This window comes from Lithobates pipiens, unplaced genomic scaffold (assembly GCF_037356315.1).
Source record: "Lithobates pipiens isolate NorthernLeopardFrog02 unplaced genomic scaffold, aLitPip1_a1.2 Scaffold_16, whole genome shotgun sequence".
Taxonomy (NCBI): domain Eukaryota; kingdom Metazoa; phylum Chordata; class Amphibia; order Anura; family Ranidae; genus Lithobates; species Lithobates pipiens.
The window spans coordinates 52,238,153-52,261,988 of NW_027507748.1; the positions used below are offsets into that span (position 1 = coordinate 52,238,153).

Here is a 23,836-nt window from a genome sequence, read left to right on the forward strand (position 1 = left end):
GTCTCATGTTTCTCTACATATCCTAGGGACTGTCTGTAGGTTTATGGACTCTTGGTAGGAGAGCTAATAATGTAATCTTCATTAAAAGGCTCCAAAACCCAGCGCAACGCTTTATATGAAATAACACCAAGGATAATATTTTGCTTAAAAGAAAGAAAATGCCCGCCTGCCTGCGCCATCATGTTACTTGATCTATAAAATCTAAAGACATGAAAAGTCATAAATGTACAGCTTTCTTCATAAATAAGCTTGTCTTGACTTACATCCAACGGACACGCAGCTGAGTTTTCTAAAATTTTCTGAAAATTCTATTTAGAGTATATTCTCTGCAGACACGGAGGAGTTGATTTACTAAAACTGCAGAGTGCAAAATCTGGTGCAGTTGTGCATGGTAGCCAATCATCTTCTAACTTCAGCTTGTTCAAATAGGCTTTGAAAAAAATAAACCTGAAAGCTAAATGGTTTCTATGCAGAGTTGCACCATATTTTGCACTCTCCAGTAAATCAACCCCTAAGGGTCATGTCACACTAGGAATTCTGGCGCTTCAGTCAATGCACTAGTAAAATAATTGAAGAGTCCTCTCACCTATTTTTTATGGCACCACTATTGCTCTGGTCAAACCAGCGAGATGTCATACTGTTACTACTCCTTTTATTATGCAGCATTGCAGACAGGATATATGTGATGTCCCTTAGGCAAAGAGATGGCCCGCCACGATAAATCTGCCACTGGCGAGTTGTCCAATGACTTTTACTGAACTCAAGAGAGGGCCCTACTTATATGTAGGAGCCATTAGCGGGTTCCTTTAATTTATGTTTTAACATGCTTATATTTCAATTATCTGTTAAGTAGGTATATATGATGATGATTCATTACCTAGTGTATTGCAGAGTGCACAAAACCATTCATATCATTCCTTACCTTAGTCAAAAATTCCCATTACATTCTTAAAAACTCTAATTGCACAACAACTTTAGGTAGAATCAACCAACCTAAAGTTAATTCTGCTTTAAATTATAAGGTAGGTATAAGATAGTGAGGGAAAAGGCATAAGACACTCTAAAATAACGTTGGAAGATATAATAAGAAAACTCCACTGCATTTAAGTTCTGGGTCACCTCAAGCTTGCAAGTTAAGTTATGTGTCAAGTAACTGCCCTGCATTGTGTGGGCCAACTGGAATCAGATTGATGAAAAATGGTGCCATAAGCAATGTAGCAGCTTGGCCCCCTTCCCCTCATCCCCATATCATTTGCATTATCGGTGCTGGAAGTCTCCTCCTCAAATATCAACTACTTACAAACTTGTGAAGACATATTTTTGACCAGCTTTACAGTCTACAACAAGAGCATAAAGGTTGTAGCTAGGCCCTCTAAACATCCACAGATCCTAGGTTTCTTTTACAAAAGTTTTAATGGAAAGTTGAGTACAACAAAAAATATGCAAGTATATATGTATATATATATATATATATATATATATATATATATATATATATATATATATATATATATATATATATATATATGATGGTTACAGTGGACATAAAATAAGAGGAAAATCCAGACAACAGGATATTATATATATAATACAATATACATCTGTACAAATATTTAGAATATTTGAAGAGAGGGTAAATGCAAGAAACACAAACAGTTGTGAATGATGTTTCCTGGTAATGTTCAGATATCATGCCAAAAATTTGATATTTGTTGTGTACATGCATAAAGTAAGTAAAAAACAAAACAAAAAGGGCAACATGAGAGAGTACATATATTCTTATATCAATCTAAAAAACAAACAAAAAACACAAAACAAAAAGTTTGTCGATAAAAAAAAAAGATAAGAAAATAATCCAGTCCGTCGATTTTGGTTGTCCCATATCACTATAACCATCAGTAGTGAATTGACTCCTTTACAACCGGAGTCTTAGAATGGAATATACTAGGTTTCTACCTAGGCCATTAGATAACCAGAGAAAAAAAGTAATGACTGATGGTTGATGGGTAACTTTCATACTTCTTCTCCCCTTCCTTAATGCATGCCTAGTTGATTAAAGGGGACCCAGCTTCTGAGTTAAAGCCCTCTTTAAAGAGGAACTTAACCCAGCTAATGGAAACCTAAAAGTCAGCAGCTACAAGAACTGTAGCTGCTGACTCTTAAGAAACACATACTTATCAGACCATGAAGTCCAGCACTATCTTCAATGCACCTGATTATTCATAGGGCTTCTGATTATCCATGCCGCCATCTTGCATTCAGGTGCTAGCTGTTATTCACAGCCCGTCTCGTACTGCACAGGATTGTGTATGTTTTTGGAGAGAATGAGGCTGACTGTTATTTTTGGGGGAAGTTAGGCTTTACCAACCAGTATGTTTCTGGATTATTTCCATTTGGAAATTTGTAATAAAGCTATCTGTCTAGAATCTATAAACTTCTACTACTTGTCCTTTCTTCCACTTGTATGGAAAACCCATTCTTAAATATATGTATATGTATATATTGCTTCTTTAAAAAATATGTATTTTCTAGGAATTCCCCAGATGACTGCAGCCTTTCCAAAGGTGGCAAAATGAGCAGTGGATCGGAAAATATTGGAATGAATTATGGCAGCTACATTGAGGAAAAACACATTCCACCTCCCAATATGACAACCAACGAAAGGAGAGTCATTGTCCCTGCAGGTGAGAACACTTCAGTGTGGGTGTTGGTGCAGATTTTTTGAAAAATGTCGTTTTGTCACCATAGGCTTTTGAAATTGCCAACATAAAAGTAAAATTGCCTTTAGAATTATGGTGGCTAATATGGCATGCTGAGGTAATGAAAGAAGAACCAGAGTCAATATGTTTATTATGTAGTCTAGAATGGGAAAATATTGCTGCCTGTGGACTTCTTTGAAAGATTTTTCTTAATTTCCAGTCCTGGAGACAACTTTCAACTGAACAGAATGTGAGGGAAAATCTCCAGCCACCTACTGCAATAAATTTTACCGTAGGTTTGTTTGAGAGTCAGGGTTACAGTTTGTGGTTATGCTGATGGTAAACCATTTTCGAAAAAAAACTTTATCAGGCTTGCAATTCATGCAGATTCCTCACTCAATGCAACCAATGTGTAATGTTGAAAGTATTTCCATTGGTGCAATAAAGAGGAAAGAGAAGTATCTTTGATTTCAAAATGAGAACTGCCCCAATGGCTATAGACCCAGTAGAGTTAGCAAGAGTAGCAAGCTAGCAAGTTAATAGGTAGTAGTCAGTAGATGGCCAGAGACTTTGGAGATGCTACCGGAGTAATTAGACACATAGTAGACGTACTGCAGGATACATTCAGAGACCACTGTTATTTCTGGAGATCACTTTCCCATTCACTCCTGCTGAGGTATGAGGGCTGCACAACAAGCACCAAAGGGCCTAGGGACTTGAGTGGTAACTCACATAGCTGGAATGGATAGCTTTGACTAAATCAGCATATCACCAAGTGTTAAGACTCTTGCTAAGTATGGCTGAATGTGTTGGGAACTGGAGCTGAGACATTATAGAGGGGGAATTGTAAGCTCAGAAAGCAATTCCCACATTCCTCATGATGAACCCACCATATTACATCAGGAATATGGGACAGACAAGGCCTGGCTGCACAGAAAAAAAAGGAAAGATCTTACAAGCATACAGGGGCCTTTAGGGTGGCAGCCCAACTTGGTTAGACTGAGTATTTGCTATGATAATGAATCACAAAAGTTGTTTTATTAATAGCAAACATTGCAGAAAGAGCAAAAATCCCCCTCTGAGTTCAAAGAGATTCTTCCTAATCAGAAACAAAGAATATGAATGTGTTTTGTTTTTAACAGTCTTTCAACACAATGCAGATTGGCCTTGGAGACTCTATAAACATAGACCAACTTAGAAATCTGTCAAATTTGGGATTCAGTTGTTAGCTGGAAGAGTTCCTTAAAGCAGACATTGCAGGAAAATGCAAAGGTCTGCTTATACTGTCCGAACCCCCTCACTCTTTAAAAATCACCTAATGTTAGTACTTCCAAAATGTACCTTAAATGACGCATACACACGATCGAATTGTCTGGTGGACTTAGTCCGCCGGACCGCATTACGCCAGACAATTCGATCGTGTGTGGGCTCCAGCGGACTTTTTCATCGTAAAGTCAGGCGGACTTAGAAAGTAGTTTTGACTCAAAATTTGTCCGCCGGACTTGGCTTTCAGCGGACAATCCTTTCGTCAGTGTGCTAGTCCGGCGGACTAAGAATGACGCATGTTCTGAAGCAAGTACGAGAAGGAAGCTATTGGCTACTGGCTATTGACCTTTTTCTAGTCCTGTCGTACGTGCTGTACGTCATCGTGTTAAAAATCGCCTGACTTTCGGAGTGTCCGTGTGTGGCCAAGTCCGTTCGTTAGAAAGTCCGGCGGATTGTGTGCCGGACTAAGTCTGCCGGAAAATTTGATCGTGTGTACGCGGCATAAAGAGAAAAGTTTTTCTCTCTTGTTTACCCCCATCTTCCCCATGCGGGGAGGATGACACCACATTCCTTCTGGCTAGATCCTGGGGAATGCAAAATAGCCCAAATCTTGCAAGAAGGCACTGCAATGGATTGAGTGTTTTCTCTCGATGGTTCTCCTGCTCAGCATTCCTTACAGAATCTTTCCAGAAGGTTGGTGGCATCATAACCAGCGATGCAGAAACTAGAGATAAGGTGAAAATAGAACTTTTTTTACGGGTACATTTGGTACTACTAGGTGATTTTTACAGAGGATATTATGTGATGATATTGAATAGTAATTTAAGGCCCACATTCATGATGATATGCAAAACAAAAGGAGAACTTATTTTCAAACAATTTAATATCCAGTTGCAACCCATCATTTTCATTTTCATTAAATGTGAAGCCAATCTTTGGATATGTCCGGCTTAGCAAAAACTGAGTCTACAAGTCTATCTACTTGTGGTCAATCCCGAAGCCTGAAACATAAAATTACATTATTTACCTATAAAGTTATCCAACCTCTTCTTAAAAATCTTGATATTTACACTATATGTAAAGGCATTTTTTTTAAATTTTGGATTGACTGGGGGCAGTTTAGGTTTATGTTACTGTCTGTATCACCACTGGGGAGATTCAAGCTTCTCTTCCTTCTGGCGATGATTGTCACAAGACAGAAAATGAAAATCCAAAAATTTAGACTTGTCACCAGAACAAGAGGTGAGGGAAAATCTTCCAATGGGATCACTTGTTGCAGTGACAACTCTTTAGGAATTTCATTTTGGTGACATTTCCTCATATTTCTGGTTATGACCTCAGGTAAGAAAGTAAAAGGGAAATATTGGCGGCAGCAAAACAAAATAAGTTGAGAGAGGTTTTAACCATTCCCTTCACAATCCAAAACATAAAAAAGAGTTGACTTTATATACTCCTTAGAACAGCTGTTCCCAACCAGGGTTCTTTGGAACTATGGAGTTCCTTCAAAGGTTGCAAAGGGTTCCTTGAGGTGTGGTTCCCATTGGTTCCCATTTTTGTTTATGTCATAATGTAGAGTATAAGATGTCCTATCATTTGAGCCCAGTCTTGCCACAAAGAGTTAATCCAGCTATGAGCAATCCTCTTTTATTGTTCAGTGAGATAAATCTTGACAAACAGAGAAAAACTTTGTCAAATCCTCCCCCTTGCTGTGAGTGAAGGGTGATTTACATATCTTGTGCACTAGCCTAAGAAACATGCATTCTTTTTTAATTCCCTCCCACTCCTTTCTTCTGCTGCTCTGCAGGGATTGGCTGTTCAGCATAATTTGGCATGCTGAGGTCATGTGGGGACTTTTCTGGGTTTTGACTGGATGTTAGTGATCATAGCAGATTTTCAGTGTAAGAAATACACAGGAGAAAATGCATGTTGATAAGGGGACTATAGAGGTGGGCGGGGAATCTACTGACATCACGACTCCACCCACTGAGCCCTGGGAAACAGACCCACCCACAAAATCTATAGTTTTTTGAGTCTCATAGCAGACAGAGGGGAGAAATTTAAAAGATAAGTATACATGCAGGAGGCATGTATATCCTTCTAGATAACCAATATTGCAGTCGTTTAGAAAGGATGAGAGTGGGTTTACATCCACTTTAATCATGCCTGCATGGTTCCAGGGTGAGAACCACTTGGAAGAGCCAGCTGCAAACCACCAATAATGTTTCTAGCTGTCTGTAAGAGTAGCATATTGACCACCACTGTAAGGGGACATTTGTCCTATTGACCACCAGTGTATGGCGCATTTTCTCACTGACCTACAATGAATTTGTTTTAGCAGGGGTTCCTCAGGACCTAAAAATTATTTTAAGGGTTCCTCTGGGATAAAAATGTTCAGAAAGACTGCTTTAGAATAAATAAATAAAAAATCTGTTAATTCAATTATTATTTGCTGTCCCTCGCTGTGCAGGATGTTCCTCTTTAATTTATATCACCTTTTGTCCAACTGGATACATATAACTGAAAGCTGCTCATGGCACATCCTATTGGCTTCAGAGTTAGTACAATAAATCAAGGCCAATGAGCAGCCCAATAAATTAAGTCTATCAAAAGTTAATTGTACTGCAGCACCACAAAGGGAATAAAGTAAACTTATGAAGATTCCAGTGTTATGACACACAAGTGTGAAATGTTTTTCAGCGGCCCATTAGCAGTATTTGTTATTCTATTACTGAAAACTGGACATTTTGTTATAAATATTCTGAATGTTTCTATGTGCTTAGTGGTCTGACATCCAGGTGTTTTTAACTTCCAGTACTTGACGGAGTCGATTTGCTTGGTCAGCATAGTAAGAAATAACCTACAAAGCCAAGCGCATACTTTCCTGAAAAGCTAATTGTCCAGACTGTCTTTAAAGTTTTAGGGCTGTGTAAATATGTTGCGTTAATCATTTCAAGGCAGCAGAAAAAATATCACGGACTCTGGCAGAAGGAGAATTAAGTTTGAGCAGTACCAAGTACACATAGTTGCAGTAGCTTTTTCTAGTAGGAGTTTTAGCAAAATACTGTGATTTACAGTAGACGCAGTTTAATGGGAGGAAACACTCCCCTTGGGCTCTTTTGAGGTCCATGCCTCATACTAAGATCTCCTATTAGATAGCCTCTCATCACAAGGCTCGTCATGGCCTCCCTACCATCTTACCCCCATTCTGCCATCTCCCCAACCAGGGGCCTATCCAGCCACACCAACCAGTAGTCCCATATTTGGTTTCCCCAGTTCTCACCATACTTCCACAAGCCTACCCTCATGACCGCTATACAGGGGGTTACCTGTATATTCACCTTTCATAACTCACCTTTCCAGAAGACTATCCAGCCCCTCCAACCAATGGTCCCATCTTTGCTTCCCCCATACAGGATTCCAATTTTCACAATAATTTCATAAGCCTGCCTTTGTGACCTCTACACAGGATGCCCACCTTGATACTCCAAACTAATTCACCTTTTCAGAAGCCTACTATTCGACTTACACATCTCTAGATATCGCCTTTTAAGTAAACTTTTCAGTGGGTGAATAAATTCCTTATATATTATAGAATACCAATATGCTATAGTAATTGTACAATTTTACGAACTAGCTCTGCCTTTTCTCATAAAATAGTGGGGTTTCAAGTGAGTGTCTTTGCCTAGGCTGAGATGATTTTCTTAGTCTTCTGCAGGCTGAAGAAAGCATTTCCTCAGCCTCCTCTTCCCCAGTGATCAAACTGCAGCACTGTAACTTTGTAGCAAGTCACAAAATGAGAGCCTGAAGAATTTAAATGACACGTTTGCCATTTCTAAGACAATCAGTATAGGAAGTAGGTGCTTGAACAAAGATGGGCGACATCCTTCTGAAGAGAAAACATCTAAAAATGGCCCAGTAAAAAAATGAGGCGACAATTAGCCTGATGTTTGTTTGAAAACCAACAGTTCTGGAAGTGTAGATCTTGTGTTTCCCCTACTGCACTGAGTGGTTTCCACCACTGTTCATTGCTTCAGTACTGTGGCCTGAAGTGCTGTAGGATTTGGAAGTAAGAACTACAGAGTGCTGTGGAGAACACAGCAGATCCACACTTTGGGGGGTGTGTTTCAGCCGAGACTTCTGGCTCCAATTTTACTTTACTGAAGCAGTGTTCAGTGGAGGTAGACATCAGAAGAGGTAAGTATTTACTGTCGTCTTTACTGGTAAAGCTGCTATTTAATGCTAAAAACAGAATTACACTCACATTATTAGGTACACTTTGCTAGTACCAGGTTGGACTCCCTTTTGCCTTCAGAACTGCCCTAATTCTTCGTGGCATAGATTCAACAAGGTGCTGGAAACATTCCTCAGAGATTTTGGTCCATATTGACATGGTAGCATCATGCGCATCCATGATGTGACTCTCCCGTTCATCTCACCACAACCTGAAGGTGCTCGATTGGATTGAGATCTGGTGACTGTGGAGGCCATTGGAGAATTGTGGTTGCCTTTCTATCATTCTCCTCTGACATCAACAAGGCATTTTCTTCCACACAACTGCTGCTCACTGGATCTTTTTCGGAGCATTCTCTGTAAACCCGAGAGATGGTTGTGCGTGAAAATCCCAGTATATCAACAGTTTTTGAAATACTCAGACCAGTCTGTCTGGCACCAACACCCATGCCATGTTTAAAGCCACTTAAATGCCCTTTCTTCCCCATTCTGCTCAGTTTGAACTTCAGCAATTCATCTTCGCCACATCTAGATGCCTAAATGCACTGAGTTGCTGCCATGTGATTTGCTGATTAGCAATTTGTGTTACCAAGCAATTGAAAAGGTGTACCTAATAATAAAGTGGCCGGTGAGTGTATACTCGCCTCCACTCCCTCCCTAGCTGGCCTCTTTGCCCCCTCTTTATCATGTACCTGGCGAAGACTAGATTTTTGTGGGGGCCTCTCTTGCACATCCTGCCCAACACTGCTGAAAGTGGACACAGAGAGTGTGAAGGCACGAAGTGGCACTCATTGCTGTGGGCAGGAACACAGAACGGTAACATTGCCCCTTAGAAGTACGAGCATGCGCGCAATGCACACGCACATGAGAACAAGCATTGGTCTGCACTGGTTTTACCTTACAGTCTTTTTCGGAGTTCTGAATCTATGGCCATCATGATTGGCTGTGATGACAAAACTCGTGCGCGTGGGAGTTTATTCATTCCAGGCTCCGTTTAAAAACAGCAAACTGGTGGACAGTTAATAACCCAGTGTAATTCAAAAACACAAGTGTATAAAGCACTGTCGGCTGGCAGTTCCGCCTGTAAACCAAGCTGTCCTTGGATGGCTCCATTCACAGGCATTGTGCACAGAAATGATCGGAGTGGCTCTGTGCCTTCAGATTGCTGTCATTGCCCATAGGGAGACCATGATGTAAATAGGTGTTTACATAAGAAGAACAGAGGAAGTGAAGGATACAGGAACTAATGGATGAATTGCACATCCTGAGCGCTGTAGTGATCACAACAGTAACGTACTCAAGCAAAGTTTAACCCTTTCACCCCTTCCTCTCCTACATATCTGTTGTCCACACTGTCTCTGTATGTGTGCTTCTGTACATTAACATCTTCATCTCCGTTCTCCTATTGTATGTCACCAGTAGATTAATTCTTTTACCTCCTACTTCCTCTGTATATGACCTGTATTCACTGTATCTAGTAGCCACCATTTCCAAGCTCCCCCTTTTAACCCCTCAATACCAGCATGATTTTTAATTTGCAAAAAATAGTGACAAGAAATGATATCACCTTGGGGTATTTACTATCAAAAAAGGGGTCATTTTTTTTTTTTTTTACTGTCCAAACATTTTTGTTTTAACGGGAAGTAAGCAAAGTTTTTTTTCAAAGTCTTTGGTATTTTTTTACCTATTAAATACCACCAAAAGAAGGCTCCATCTGTCTCATTTTTTTAATAAAATTAATTTGGGTACAGTGTTGAATAACTGAGTAAATGTCAAAGTATCAAGGGACAGAAACCCGAAAAATGGCCTATTAATAAAAGAAAGTATACAGGCTGGTACTTTGCTCCCTTTGGTATGTCCAAGCTCAACTCCAGGAGACCTAAAAACCCCTTTTGCAATAAGTCTGGTGGCAGCTGGTGCTGGGGGAGGGGGTGGAAACAAACCAAACCTCCCCCCTCGGCGATGGTGGCGGCAGAAATCAGACCACCTGACCCCCCGGTGGTACTCACGCAGTTGGGGGCGGCGATGCGGAGAAGGGAGATTGCTCTGATGCCCTAATGATGATCTTCCCTTCCGTATCTCCCCGTACATCCTCCCCGGCCTTCTCCCCAGGTACCGGCCAATGTGTTCGCTTCTCCTCTTGGCCAATCGCACTCCTCCTGCTTCCTGATTGGCTGGGAGGAGAAGCAGGAAGGCAATAGTGAATATTCACTATTGTCACACAAATGCAGATTAGGCGCTGAGTGCATTGATTAGGGGGGGCGGCGCCTCTGCGCCCTGTATGGAGCGGTCGCCACTGCTCTGCATCCAAAATGCAAGACACCTTATGTCTAGATGATGAGAAATGCAGTTTTACTTATCCGATCCTCCAGTCCCTCGACAGGCGCGCTTCCCCATACTCCACTGGTGGACTGTTCCCCAGTATCCTCACACCCCTGCATCTTTCTTGATGTTGGGGGACCTTAGAACTCCAGAGCACAGGGGCAGGGATCAATGTAGCAGAACAAAGGAGCCAGCAGGAGCAGAGGATCAAGTAAGTAAGTCCTTCACCTAGACATAAATGAGCAGTTAACCCTTGCAGTGTGGGTGCAGCAAGGGATGATTTTTACATTTCCTGGAGTGCTTTTCAAAATATTTAATTGTAAACATTTGTTACATCTGTTTGAGTACGAAAAAAAACGTTAACCTTTTCAGAAATCCAAAGCCTTCCTGTGTCTTCTGCATGCTTCCTGTGTTATCTCAAGGAGCACTCCTAGTTCTTATCTTGGACCACAGAATAATTAGCTCTGTTGTAGACATCGGAGACAGAGCAGTAAGTGGCAAAGGACAATAGCTGGGCTGACAACACTTAGTCCACAAAAGTCCTGTGTGTTGTCAGTCCACAACAAGGCTTAAGAGCCGAGTGCATTATTGGCAAATCAACAGGTTCTTCTTATTTATTTATTTTTAACTCCCAACATTTTTACAATTCTACCATGATGTTTAAAAGTTCAAAGGCTTTTAAATAATGTTGGTGCAATAATATTTGGCTTCTTACTGTATTTTAGATCCAACATTATGGAGCACGGACCATGTGCGACAGTGGTTGGAGTGGGCAATTAAAGAATATGGACTACCAGATGTTGATGTCATGCTTTTCCAAAATATTGATGGGAAAGAACTATGCAAAATGACCAAAGATGATTTCCACAGACTAACGGCCAGCTACAACGCAGAGATCTTGCTCTCACATCTCCACTACCTCAGAGAAAGTATGTCAATCCGTTTTCAATTTTTATTTTCCAATAATAAATTAATATTTGTACTTATGATCATTATAATTTTATATATATTTTCTTTGTAAATCCTGAGCATTACGTTTGTATTTGTGCATGCTGATTTCATGCAAATTAATTATTTCCAATTTCTCTAATTTTTATTTTCTAAGACATGCAAATTTTAGATTTGTATCTACCACACTATTTGCTACCATCTTTCATTTCTTTTTTACTTTTAAATGGTCGAGGATCTGCATACAAAAATCAATGCATATACCAAAGACTGATTAACCAGGTAATCTTTTACAGTAAACATAATCAAATTATAGCCTATTAAATGAAATGGGTTTATTTGTACTAAATTTAATATAATTAATTTTTTTTATCATATTTCTATTTATACTATTTTTGTGGTAGAGATTCCAGCTCTGTATCATTTTTAGTTTAAATATATATATATATATATATATATATATATATATATATATATATATATATATATAAGCATTAAAAACAAATGAAATAGCTGACTTAAAGTGACACATGGCATGGTGACTTACAGTGACACATGGGGGGGGGGGGGGGGCAGACTGGCCAGTGGAAGTATAAAATGTCATAGAGACAGTGGGAGTAAACAATGCAAATGTTTTAGTGGGAGGAATAGTGCCCCATCATTGGTGTAAGTGGGAGGAATAGTGCCTCATCGTTGGTGTCAGTGGGAGGAATAGTGCCTCATCATTGGTGTCAGTGGGAGGAATAGTGCACCATCATTGGTGTCAGTGGGAGGTTTAGTGCCCCATCATTGGTGTCAGTGGGAGGTTTAGTGCCCCATCATTGTTCGCTGTGGGTTTAAGGGTGCTTGTCACTGGTATCAGTGGGACGTATAGTACCTCATTGCGGGTGTCAGTAGGAGGAATAGTACTCCAAGGGTCGGATAAAGGCAAGCAAAGGGCCACATCTGGCCCCCAGGCCACATTTTGGAGACCACTGCTTTAGACCAACTGCAATAATGTAAATGGGTTCTTAAAAAAAAAAACATCTAGGGAGTAATAAAAGGTTTTACTAATAGATTTTAATGATATATATATCACTAATAGATTTGTATTTAAAGTCTAACTGCCATATTTTTTTTAACTTTTAGATGAAGTACAGAAGGGTTAGTTCCTCTGTTTTCTAGATTTTCCCTACTTCTTATCCTAGTAAGAAAAATGAAGCACAGTCACCAATGCAGGGCCTAGGCAGCAAAATAAAAGAAAATAACATAAGCTTCTATTCATCTTCAGATTAAAAAAGAAAAAAAAAACTGCTTTTGTAATTGCTTCCTGTATCTATATTAGAGATATTCTCATTACTTCCTATCACGTTGATCAAACAGGAAGTAAGAAAAAATCAGCAGACAATGATAAGAGCATGACAATGCTTTTATTCATTGTAGAAAAAAAGTTTTGTCTAGGGCCCGGCTTTAAATATTATTTTTTTATTTATAACATTTCTATTGTACTGGTCATGATAGTTGTACATTAAAAAAGTGTATTTATTATCACTAAACCAATTTAAATTATATGATAAAATAAAAATGATAATACTACTAATGTTTATAGAAAAATATTAAAGTGGACCTTGCATGAACCATGTAATCTTTTACAGTAAATTAATAAAGATCTGTTTATAGCCATTCAAATAGAATAGGCTTATTTGTATTGAATTTAATGTAAATGCAAGGACCCCCCTCATCCCAAAAAAAAATGAAAAGCATAAGAATTTAAACTTAAGAAAAAAAAAAAAAATAGAACCTTCCGGTGCACTCATAGGGGCTATGCATAAAGGTGCTTCAGCACTGTGCAGGAGTACATTCGCGAGAAATTTGGGAAGACAAGTGTCTAATGCCGCGTACAGACGATCAGAATTCTCGTCAGAAAAAGCTCTGATGGTTTTCCCGACGGAATTCAGCTCAAGCTGTCTTGCCTACACACGGTGACATCAAATTCCGATAGTTTATAACGCGGTGACGTACGACGGGACTAGAAAAAAGAAGTTCAATAGCCAGTAGCCAATAGCTTTTGTCTCGTTGTTGAATCTGAGCATGCGTGATTTTTGGCGTGTCGGAATTGCATACACACGATCGGAATTTCCGTCGGGAAAATTGAGAACATGCTATCAATTTTTGGCTGGTGGAAATTCGGACAGCTAAATTCAGATGAAGCATACACACAGTCACATTTTCCGATGAAAAGCTCTCATCGGTCTTTTTCTGACCGGAATTCCGATCATGTGTATGCGGCATAAGTGAGCTTTCCTGGGTTTTTTTTTTTTTCTTTCCGTTTCCTAACGTTTCATTTTCAAAATGTTTTCCATTTGCAATTGAGGGTGGGTGCTAGATATTAAGAGGGCCCTATATTTTCATGCAAGGTATGCTTTAATAATAGATACTAAAGGACAGTTTTTTTATTTTATCATTTTGTTTTATTCTGTCCATTTTTTTTAAATCATAGCACCACTTAGATTGAATGTAAATTATTCTGAATTCAACATTGCAAATAAAAAAATAAAAATAGCATAAAATAGAAATTAAATGCAATTAGAATTTCTATTTAAAAGACACACATTTAAGACTAAATTTAAATAAGTATCTCTAAAAGAAAGCTAATTAAAAGGAAAGGAGAAAATGCTTATTCAAAACACCCATTAAACTTTATAGCCTCTCAATTGCCCCTTTTCTCAATTTGGTGTTGCTTTGTTTTGTTTTGTAGCTCCTCTTCCTCATTTGACTTCAGATGATGTTGATAAAGCCTTACAAAACTCACCACGATTAATGCATGCTAGAAACACAGGTAATGCACCCATCGCTGATGGTTCTGACAATCTTTTGGATTTAACAAAAAAATTGATTTGCTATATTACAAATTTAGAGTGAATCTTAGCTTAGAAAAATTTATAGTTTTAATCATACTGCATGCATACTTCTCAAACTTCAAGAAAATAATGTATGTATTATTATTGTGTTATTTTTTTTTTTAATTAATAATTATTTTTATCAGAATGAGTTATGCTAACGTTTCCAATATTATTTTATTTCACTATTAAAGCGGTAGTAAAGTCTATAAGAACAAATTCTGTCCCCTTGCCGGTTAATGCCGAATAATGTGCTAGTATGCACCACATACTAGCACATTATGGCAGACTTACCCATCAAGCCCTCCAGCAGCACGCTGTCACTGCTGCCAGTGCTTCCATCTTCACACAGTCTTTTTTGCGGTATTCTGTCAAAACAGCCAAGTCATCAAAATCTCCAATTACGTCACTTCCGGTGACTCTCCAGCAGCCGTAAATACAAACTTGGCTGTTTTCACAGAACACTGGCAGTGTGTACAGTATGGTATACAGTACGGTACACAATATAATGAGTGGACATTGTTAGTCTGCCCACTAGTTCTGTCAAAACAGCCAACTCTTCATGTACAGTAGTGTGTACGCTGCCGGTGTTCTGTGAAAACAGCCAAGTCGTCAAAATCTGCAATTACTGCTGCTGGAGAGGCACCGGCAGTGACGTAATTGGAGATAATGACGAGTTGGTTCTTTTGACAGAACACCGGGTTCATGTGCTTTGGCTGTTTCAATGGAGGAGCCGCGATCACGTCACAGTCGCGGTACCACGCTCTGAATTGACGACACACTCAATGTGCCCTCAATACATAGCACAGTGCACATGGGCTGCTGAAATTGTGAATATCTCCTAAACAATGCACATTTAGGAGATATTCATTGTACCTACAGGTATGCCGCCTTATACGCTTATAATTTACAAATCAGAAAATTACTACCACTTTAATAAAGTGTATGTGCAATCAGAACCTTTTCATTTTGGATAGAACTGGGAAGAGTTTTAACCAGTGTCAAAGTTTTTAATGCTACCTAGGGCTTCATAAAATGTATCTTTTACTTCCTGTCTCGCTGACACCATTTTACCAGACAGGAAGTGAAGGGAACTCTCCAATAACAACCCAGACAGAAATAAATGTGTGCAGGGGAGGCTACAACCACATTTGGTTGTTTGTTCGGACTCTGACCTTGTTTTTAGTTTTTCCTTTACTTCCTATGTGGTAAATCTCATCTAGACAACCTCTCTATTGTTCTCTACCCTTATCCCATCTACACGCGACGCTCAACCCACCCTTGCCGACCAACCCTTCCCCTTATTCCTTCCCAACACCACCTTTAAGTAAAAACACTAAAGACTAATTTATTGTAGTAATAATTCAAAACTATATTGCACTGTTTATTCATAACCTCCTATTTGCATTTTTATTTCTGTTTGTGTTGCTGTTGGAGACTTTCCCTAATTTTCTGAGAGGTGAAACTGTTGTCACCGGAGCAGGGAAATCTCTATAACCTTTTCCACTCTATCCAAAACTAAAATAACTTTTTTGATGCAAGGTCTGCTGTATATAACACATAGATTTCATAGACTTGTAATTCAGGCTTATATAAGGATGATAATTAGTGATTTTGTTCCTCCCAGAGTCCATCTAAAATTACTCAACTTAGCTACTAGTGGTTTATGTTTTTATAACATATAGTAATAAGGAGCTTGTGACATTATGACAAGTAACAAGCGTATTACAAAGTTTCATAAAAAGTAAAGGCCTGTTCTGGTTATGCTAATTGTTTGCAGGAGGCGCCACCTTTATCTTCCCAAATACATCAGGATATCCCGAAGCACCTCAGAGAATCACAAACAGACCAGGTAAGTGTAATGCCTGTTTACTGTTGGTGTTAAATTTGTTTTCTCAATTGTTATAATGCTTTTTTAGCATGCAGATTTCAATTTTAGTTCAAGGGTAGGTCCACACAAACAGGATAATTTACTTGTAGATGTTTGGTGGGCTTGGTCTAGTCTTAGTCTCCGGATGGCTGTTTAGGCAAAACCTTCATGTAATTGTTTCTGGCTCCTACCTACCTGGGACTCGCTCTAGAAAATGGGTTTTCCTGAGTGAATCCAGGTTTCCTACAAAATGGGTGTTCCTGAGCGTTCCCCATAAGAAGGTGGACATTCAAGTGGGTGTGATTTGACCATCCGCAAGATGACAAAATTAGAGTATTCTAGAGTTTTCCATACACCTTTAAATGGGTAGAGGAGATGCAAGTGGTTAGCATGTTGTCGTTTGTTGCTAGCACCCACTTTTAAGTTGAGATCAATAATGATTCACTTCTAATCTGTCCAATGATCACACCACTTGAAAGCAGTCAACTGTTTGTGTTATCACTTACCCATAATAATTCGATTTTTGCCAATAATGGCCAGAGTGGACAACTGCCTTCCCATGTCTATGCATTCCTAAAAGTGATGGTCCCTAAAGATTAGCTTAGGGGCAGCGGTGTATATATAGCCATAGAAGTTCATTCAGCTGCTATTGAGCCTGGATGTGGAAAGGTTCCCCATTAGGAAGGCTGTTGAGGCAAATTATATATAGAGCATCTGTGTGCATGTGAAGATAGTACAGTACTATATCCTTAAGGCCCCTTCACACAGGCTTTTCGTTATCATTTTTTTGGGTCCGTTAAAGTTGATTGGACCAAACAAGTTTGTATCCAGATTTAATTTGGCTGACCTAAACAGAAAATAATGGATGTAAATGGATACAAACAGATAAGTTTACATCTGGCCACCCATAGGGATTGCATGGAATTGAATCAGAATGGACATGGATGTCACATATGTGGCATACATTTCCATTCAGATCTGACTCATCAGGGGATCTGTCTGTGATCCCCCGCTGAGACGGATTGGAGGCATCCATGTGAAAAAGACCTTAGGGTTGGAGTGATTGCAATCGACAACAATCCTAATACCCTGTAAAGCCTATAATGTAGGAGAACTGACATCAGATGCACAAGAGAAGTCTTCAGGTACTCAGTGTTGCTTTTCATTATACAATTTGCATATGAATAAAAGCTGACCATTATAAGTGCACTTTCTATGTTAGTGCTCTTTCACATTTTCAGTGGCGTCCATTGCCTTTTAAAGAGTAATTTGCATTCTGATAATTTTTCAGAGGGCATTTGACAGCCCTCACTACCTGATGTAACCCTATAATGGCACTCTACCGCGTGTGCATTGCACGTGTTTTTGGCACGGCCCCAGTGAACTCATTCTGTGCTGAGAGAGCACACACTGTGTGCTCCCAGCACAGTAACTAAGATGTCACAGGCAACTCTCTATGCATGCTCGTGATTGGGCGCTTCCAATCATGTGACCACTGTGATAACCCAATTGCAGCGGTCATATAATTGTAATGCACACTGTGAGCTCCCAGCACAGTAAATAAGATGTCACAGGCAACTTTCTTTGCATGCTCATGATTGAGCACTTACAATCATGTGACCACTGTGACAGCCAATTGCAGTGGTCATATAATTGGAATGCCTGCTTCCTCCTCTTGGTAGGGGGGGAGGAGGTCGGGTGCGGCGGTGGCAAGGGGTTAAGCTGTTTTCTCTGTAGATACGACACTTTGTCTTTGTCTGTCCTTCGCTTGGTAGAAATCACAGTCGATTATTCCTTCTGCAGATATAACTTATGTATAAATATAGGAGACATCAAAGATAATAGATTAGAGTAACTGTCAGTCATTATTGCATACACATGTGCTGGAACTCTTTTAAGCAACATTGCTATCTGGCTGGCCACTAGTAAAGCAGCCCTGTTTTAAAAGCTCCTGAGCTCTGGATATTTCAATTAACGTCTAACTTCTGTGAAACCTGCTACAAAGCCGAAAACACCACCATGAGCTCTCCTACTATCCCCAAGATTTGTTGCTTTACAGTGTCTGCAATGAAAAGTTCACTCTGGTTTATCAGGCTGGATAAGCGAAGATGATCCACACCTAAAGTGAGGGGTAATAATGCTCACAGATGTGAATATAGACCTTAATAGTTCTTTGGATCTGGAAAGAAGATATTTTTGCCTCATCTATCCAAACACTGGGTGTTGCACTAAATTCAAGGATTTTGCACTTTATTATTATATGGACTTTGGTGTCTCATAAATTTACCGTATTTTTCGCTCCATAAGACGCACCTGACCATAAATATGCACCTAGGTTTTAGAGGTTGAAAGCAAGAAAAAAAAATATTCTGAACCAAATGGTGTACTAAAATATTTTCCAGTACCCATGAAATGCAGAGTGACCATTTCCACAGAAATACAAAGTAACCATTGCCTTACCTGATGTTATCCCAGCGGCCTGCCTATTCCTCCTGTCCTCGGTCCGTCCTCCTCCCCGGCCATTGTTCCTGAGAGCCGACTCCTGCCTTCATCTCTTCCTCTGGCCACTCCTGTCAGAGTCAACGCCCCTGCGTTTCTCTGCCTCTATGGTGCCAGGCTCCCCGAGGGACAGCTGGCACTTCTCCCTCCTCCATCAGCCCACTATGCACTAGATGGTTGGGTACGGCTGGGTATCGCCGAGTATGGCTGGGTATTACCGGGTATTGCAGGGTATTGGAAGGGTATGGCAGGGTTTGGCAGAATATTGGCAGAGTATTGGAAGGGTATGGCAGGGTATGGCAGAGTATGGCAGAGTATTGCAAAGTATTGGCAGGGTATGGAGGGATGGCTTGTCACAGAGCAGCGCTGGGGGCACTACAGATGCAGCCCAGATGCTGCCATCCGATCTCTCCCCTCCACTGCTGTACAGATCTGTACACAGAGGGGAGAGAGGAACCGGCGCCATCATGACGCTGGTTTGTTTACAAGTCATTTGACGGAGTGATCACATTGTAAACGACCGACGGGTGCACCAAGATGGCCACCGCTCCGGAGCTAGGCCGAAGCCGTGGCCTTTCGGATCGCGGCGGGGGGCGGTGCCAGCACCGGCGGGGGACGGTGCGTATCGTATATTCACGCCATAAGACGCAGGCACATTTTCCCCCATATTTCTGGGGGAAAAAAGTGCGGCTTATAGTCCAAAAAATACTGTATATAATTCAGTATATGAAATATTATCATTATATTTCTTGCTTTCTATTTTCATTGATTTTCACTAGACAGCGCAACATGTTTTTTATTATGTTTTTGGATGTTGTTGTGTACAATGTTGTGAGTGCTGCTGTCAATTAATAATTTTATTTAATTCAATTCACACACACACTAAGCGCATATTTCTTTCTTTATAGATTTAACTTATGAGCAGACAAGACGATCTGCATGGCCCAATCATCCCACACCGCAGTCAAAAGGTAGGTGACATACAGTGTATGTATATATATATATATATATATATATATATATATATATATATATATATATATTTATTTATAGCTTTTAACTATGAAAATCACACCATCATTTATAGTTTCAGTTCTATCTTCTGTAAACATGGTTTAAACGCCATAATCCAGCAAACTTCAGACTCATGAAATACAGTATGTTGAAGCAGAATGCAATAGCTTGATTCCCAATTGCAATTACTATGTGATCACTTTGTATTCCCAATGCCCATTTGGAGGAATAAATACACCTAATATGGATGGACTGGCTGCCTGTACAAATTCCATTATCCTGCATGACAGAATCAACAATAAGTACCAGATCCACGCTCCATCTTCCAATCCAAATGCTGCATTCCAGATCCTTCAAAAATCTTTCTCAAAATGAATGGTAGAATAAATCTACAAACACCCATCTAAACTGACCATAAATATAAATATAGAACTGCAGGTATAGGACAATCAAGATTTAAAGTCGAACTCCAGGCAAACAGCTAAACACAAAGAACTTGCCCAGGTAGCAGAGAGGCAGGAGAAAGTTGGGACATCTCATAGGCAACATTCTCCCACCAGAACCGAGTCTCCCTGCAGTACCGAACAGCTCCTCAGTCTCTCTCTTTCCAGGTCTTGCCGCTTTCCACACAGACATCTGTCTCTCTGCGACTGTTTGCTTCCTCAGAGAGGAAGCTAATAGGCTCAGAGAATATGACAGTGGACAGTGGAGACATGGCCTGAATAGGTACAGCCAAGGTCCGGATGTGGCCCTAGGGCTACAATTTGCCCAGATCTGATCTTTTAGATAAGCCAGTAATGAGAGAAACATGGGACCTCGCTGGACATTATACTCTTTTTGTCATAGACTTAGACTAAGAGCAATTGTAGAGAAGAGGAACTCCAAATTTTCCTTGTTAATATACTGCAGGCTTATTTCAAGTTGGTGAATCAGGACTATAAAATCCTGAACCAGCCAAGCATCCACCATTTTCCAATATTGGCCATCAATGGCAGCCCACATATTCCTTTCATTGCAAATTGTCTACAATACTACTTCAAATATAGCTCATGTGCCTTTTAGAGCCTCAGGAATCAAGCTACATTGAATGTCCACCATTTAAAAACATGGATTTTATTTGTTGAGAGTTTGGAGCTTTGAGGTTCAAGCTACAAATTGCTCAGATGTTAATGGGGCCAGAAAAGTGTATCTAAAGCCAAAACTTTTTTTAAATTAGGGTAAGCATTGGGGATTACCCAATTCCAATGGACAATCTAAAATTTTGAGTTATTGCCAGAACAGGAATAGTGAACAAATCTTCCAATGGGGACACCTGTTCTGGTGACAACTGTCTAAGAGGGATTTCTCTATCATTCATTGACAGACACATCGCTCCATTATTCAGAACCATAGGGTTATATCGCCCCCTTCAGGAGTAGGATACTAGGCATAAAAAAGACTTGGCAATGCTGCCTGTGGCCAATCCTAGGTGATATACACCCCCCTTCTCTGCTAGAGGCCTTCGGTTTTTTCTGTCTAGTCCAGAGTAAGGACCTAGTTCCCTGCTGGGATCTCTGCCAGACTGGGTGACAGGCTGGACACTAAGATCCAGTGGTCTACCCAATCTGGCCAGCGAGCGTGTGGTCGGCCGCAAACATAGCCCCACTGGACTGGGGCTGGCCCTGCGAGTTAAACATTTTGCAAAGTTGCATACAACAGGGTCTCAGACTGTGTCGCACCATTCCTCATAGCCGAAAGCCCCCCACTTTGGTGGTGAGGAGCATCTGTCTGGGAGCGTTACCTGTGCACTTGCTGGAGCGGTAAGTAAGGGGCTCCCTCCTCTCCTTCCCTGGAGTGGTGTGGGGTATGGGTACTCTCTGGAGTGGTCAGTCCCTCTGGGGTTCTCCACACCCCCCCTTCCCTGGGTGAGGCCCAGGCCTCTGGCTCAGGTGCTTTGAACACTCTGTCCACCCCTCCTCCAGGGTTATCACTTTATCATCTTGGCACCTGCTGGATGGTTGGGTGGGTGACCAGGCGTCCGCAGATCCGTGCCCCCTGCGGCGGCCCTTCACTAATTTAGGCCCCGGCTTTGCGGCTTACCGAGCACTCGCGGAGGGAGTCCGAAAATTTAGGCCACGACTTTTTGCGGCTTACAAGAGGTCGCCGCTTTCTGTTGCGGGTATCCGCCCTCCTTCCTCGACTATGGCCTGGTCCAGTCCACCCGCGGACCTGTGCACTCGCGGCGGGCGGCTGAAAATTTAGGCCACGGATTTTGCGGCCTACTAGGCTTCAGCCTGCTAGCCTGCACGGCCACGACGGATGCCTTCTTCCAGAGGGACGACGCTGTGTGGGCTCTGAGGCCGACCTCCCTTTTGGGGGGGTTGTTTAAGTGGACCCTCCATTAGTGGATTTCCCCTGTGAGAGGCCTTAGTGGATGCCCCTCTGTCTCTAAGGTTGCGCAAGGCGACCATGATTCTGGTAAAGGAGTCTCCGGCTTTTAAGGATCCGGCTGACATACCTGGAGGGGGAGCAGATTCCCTCTGCTTTCACTGAGTTGACGGACCAGTTGGTCTGCAGGCTGCAGATTTTATGCAATGACTCTTGAACGCAGTTCCCTTGGTTGCTAAGCTCTCTGTTCCTGCAGTGGTGTTTAGACATGTATTGGGGCTTAAGCGTGGTCTGCGGACTGGGCTTCTAAAAAAGCTCTGACTGGGATACCATTTCAAGGCAATTGTCTGTTTGGGGCTATCCTGGATGACATTGTTCCGAGTCTCACAGGAGAGAAGTGTAAATGTCTTCCACAGTCTGAAATGAGGAAAAGGGGTTCATAGCAGATGCGGTCCTTCTCGGCACGCAATGGACCTGGTCTGGCAAACCAAGAGTGGGTCTCTCTAGACCCACGGACAAGGCCCCTTCAGCATGAAGGTGCGCCCTCATCTATCTCCTAGTGTTCTGGCCTTGAACCCCTGAAAAGGTTTTTTTTCTTCCAATTGACATCTGTCACTGGGCTATTGGCAGTTCTCCTTGGGGCTGTGCAAGCCCTGTTGCTTCAGGGTGTGCTTGTCCTGGTTCCAGTGGGTACAGAAGGTCAGAATGGAGTCCATTTGCACAGTGGTGACGTCTCTTCATCATGTGGACTTTCGGGCTTGACTTTTGTTCTCGCCTCAACCCTTGTGTACTCACAAAGGTATTGGCCCCAGTTCTGATGTGGTTACGTCAGCGGGAGATTGTGGTCCTGGGCTGCTTGGACGATCCTCTGCGAGCAGAGTCCTCGGCTACCCAGGGGGGCAACATAGCTCGCTATACAGACCTCAGTTTTAAGTTGGCTTCTATACTACCTGAAGTCTGCTCTGGCTCCTTCCAGAAAATTGGATTATCTGGGCCTGACTCTGGTTTCATTACTGGCCAGGGTGTTTCTTCTTCTGGACAAACTCCAGAAGTTGTATGCTGCATTTCAACTACTGTTGTCTCACAGGTTGCCTCCCTGCAGTCCTGCATGTGGGTGTTGGGCCTGATGGTATCCTGATGTATCCTGATGGATCCTGGTATAAAGTTCCCGATGTCTCTGGGCTATCAGATTCGGCTGAGCCAGAAATCCGGGGGGTCCCTGGTCTGGTGGCTTCGCTCTCCGGGATTTTGGCAGGGAACATCCTTTCTTCCCTTGTATTGGATAGTGATCACCACCAATGCCAGTCTGTTGGGGTGGGGAGGTGTCCTGGGACTGGGTTCTGCTCAGGGTCGTTGGACACTGGAGGAATCCGGACTACCGTTCGATATCCTGGGACTTGGAACAGTCAGACTATGTATGGATCATGGAGGTCGACTTCAGGGGCTCCTGGTGCGGATCCAGTCGGACAATACCACGGCGGTGGTCTACGTCATCTACCAGGGTGGAACGAAGAGTGTATTGGCAGCCCTGACAGTAGGCAGCATCCTCCTGTGGGCAGAACGCCTTGTTCCGGCCCTCCCCGCCGTATGCATTCTAGGAGAAGAAAAATGGCAGGCGGTTTCCTCAGTCAGCTAGTGTTGGTCTATTAGGTGGTCCCTACCAGGACAAGTTTCATCAGATATGTCTCCGATGGGGCACTCCCGAGGTAGACCTGTTGGCGTACTGGCTTAACGGAGCGGTA

At 41.5% G+C, this 23,836-nt stretch overlaps 1 protein-coding gene across 5 annotated transcripts in view; it reads left to right on the forward strand.

The window, feature by feature from the left end:
• ERG (ETS transcription factor ERG) overlaps window positions 1-23,836 on the forward strand; it is a 374,857-nt gene that overhangs the window by 335,093 nt on the left and 15,928 nt on the right. For 3 of the 5 annotated variants that reach the window (XM_077479896.1, XM_077479898.1, XM_077479895.1), the window contains 5 exons: window positions 2,533-2,684; window positions 11,243-11,446; window positions 14,203-14,283; window positions 16,125-16,196; window positions 19,622-19,684. In XM_077479896.1, coding sequence (XP_077336022.1) covers window positions 2,533-2,684; window positions 11,243-11,446; window positions 14,203-14,283; window positions 16,125-16,196; window positions 19,622-19,684 — 572 coding nt within the window. The remainder of the gene's footprint in view (window positions 1-2,532; window positions 2,685-11,242; window positions 11,447-14,202; window positions 14,284-16,124; window positions 16,197-19,621; window positions 19,685-23,836) is intronic. The other 2 variants (XM_077479897.1, XM_077479899.1) reach the window with 2 other exon arrangements.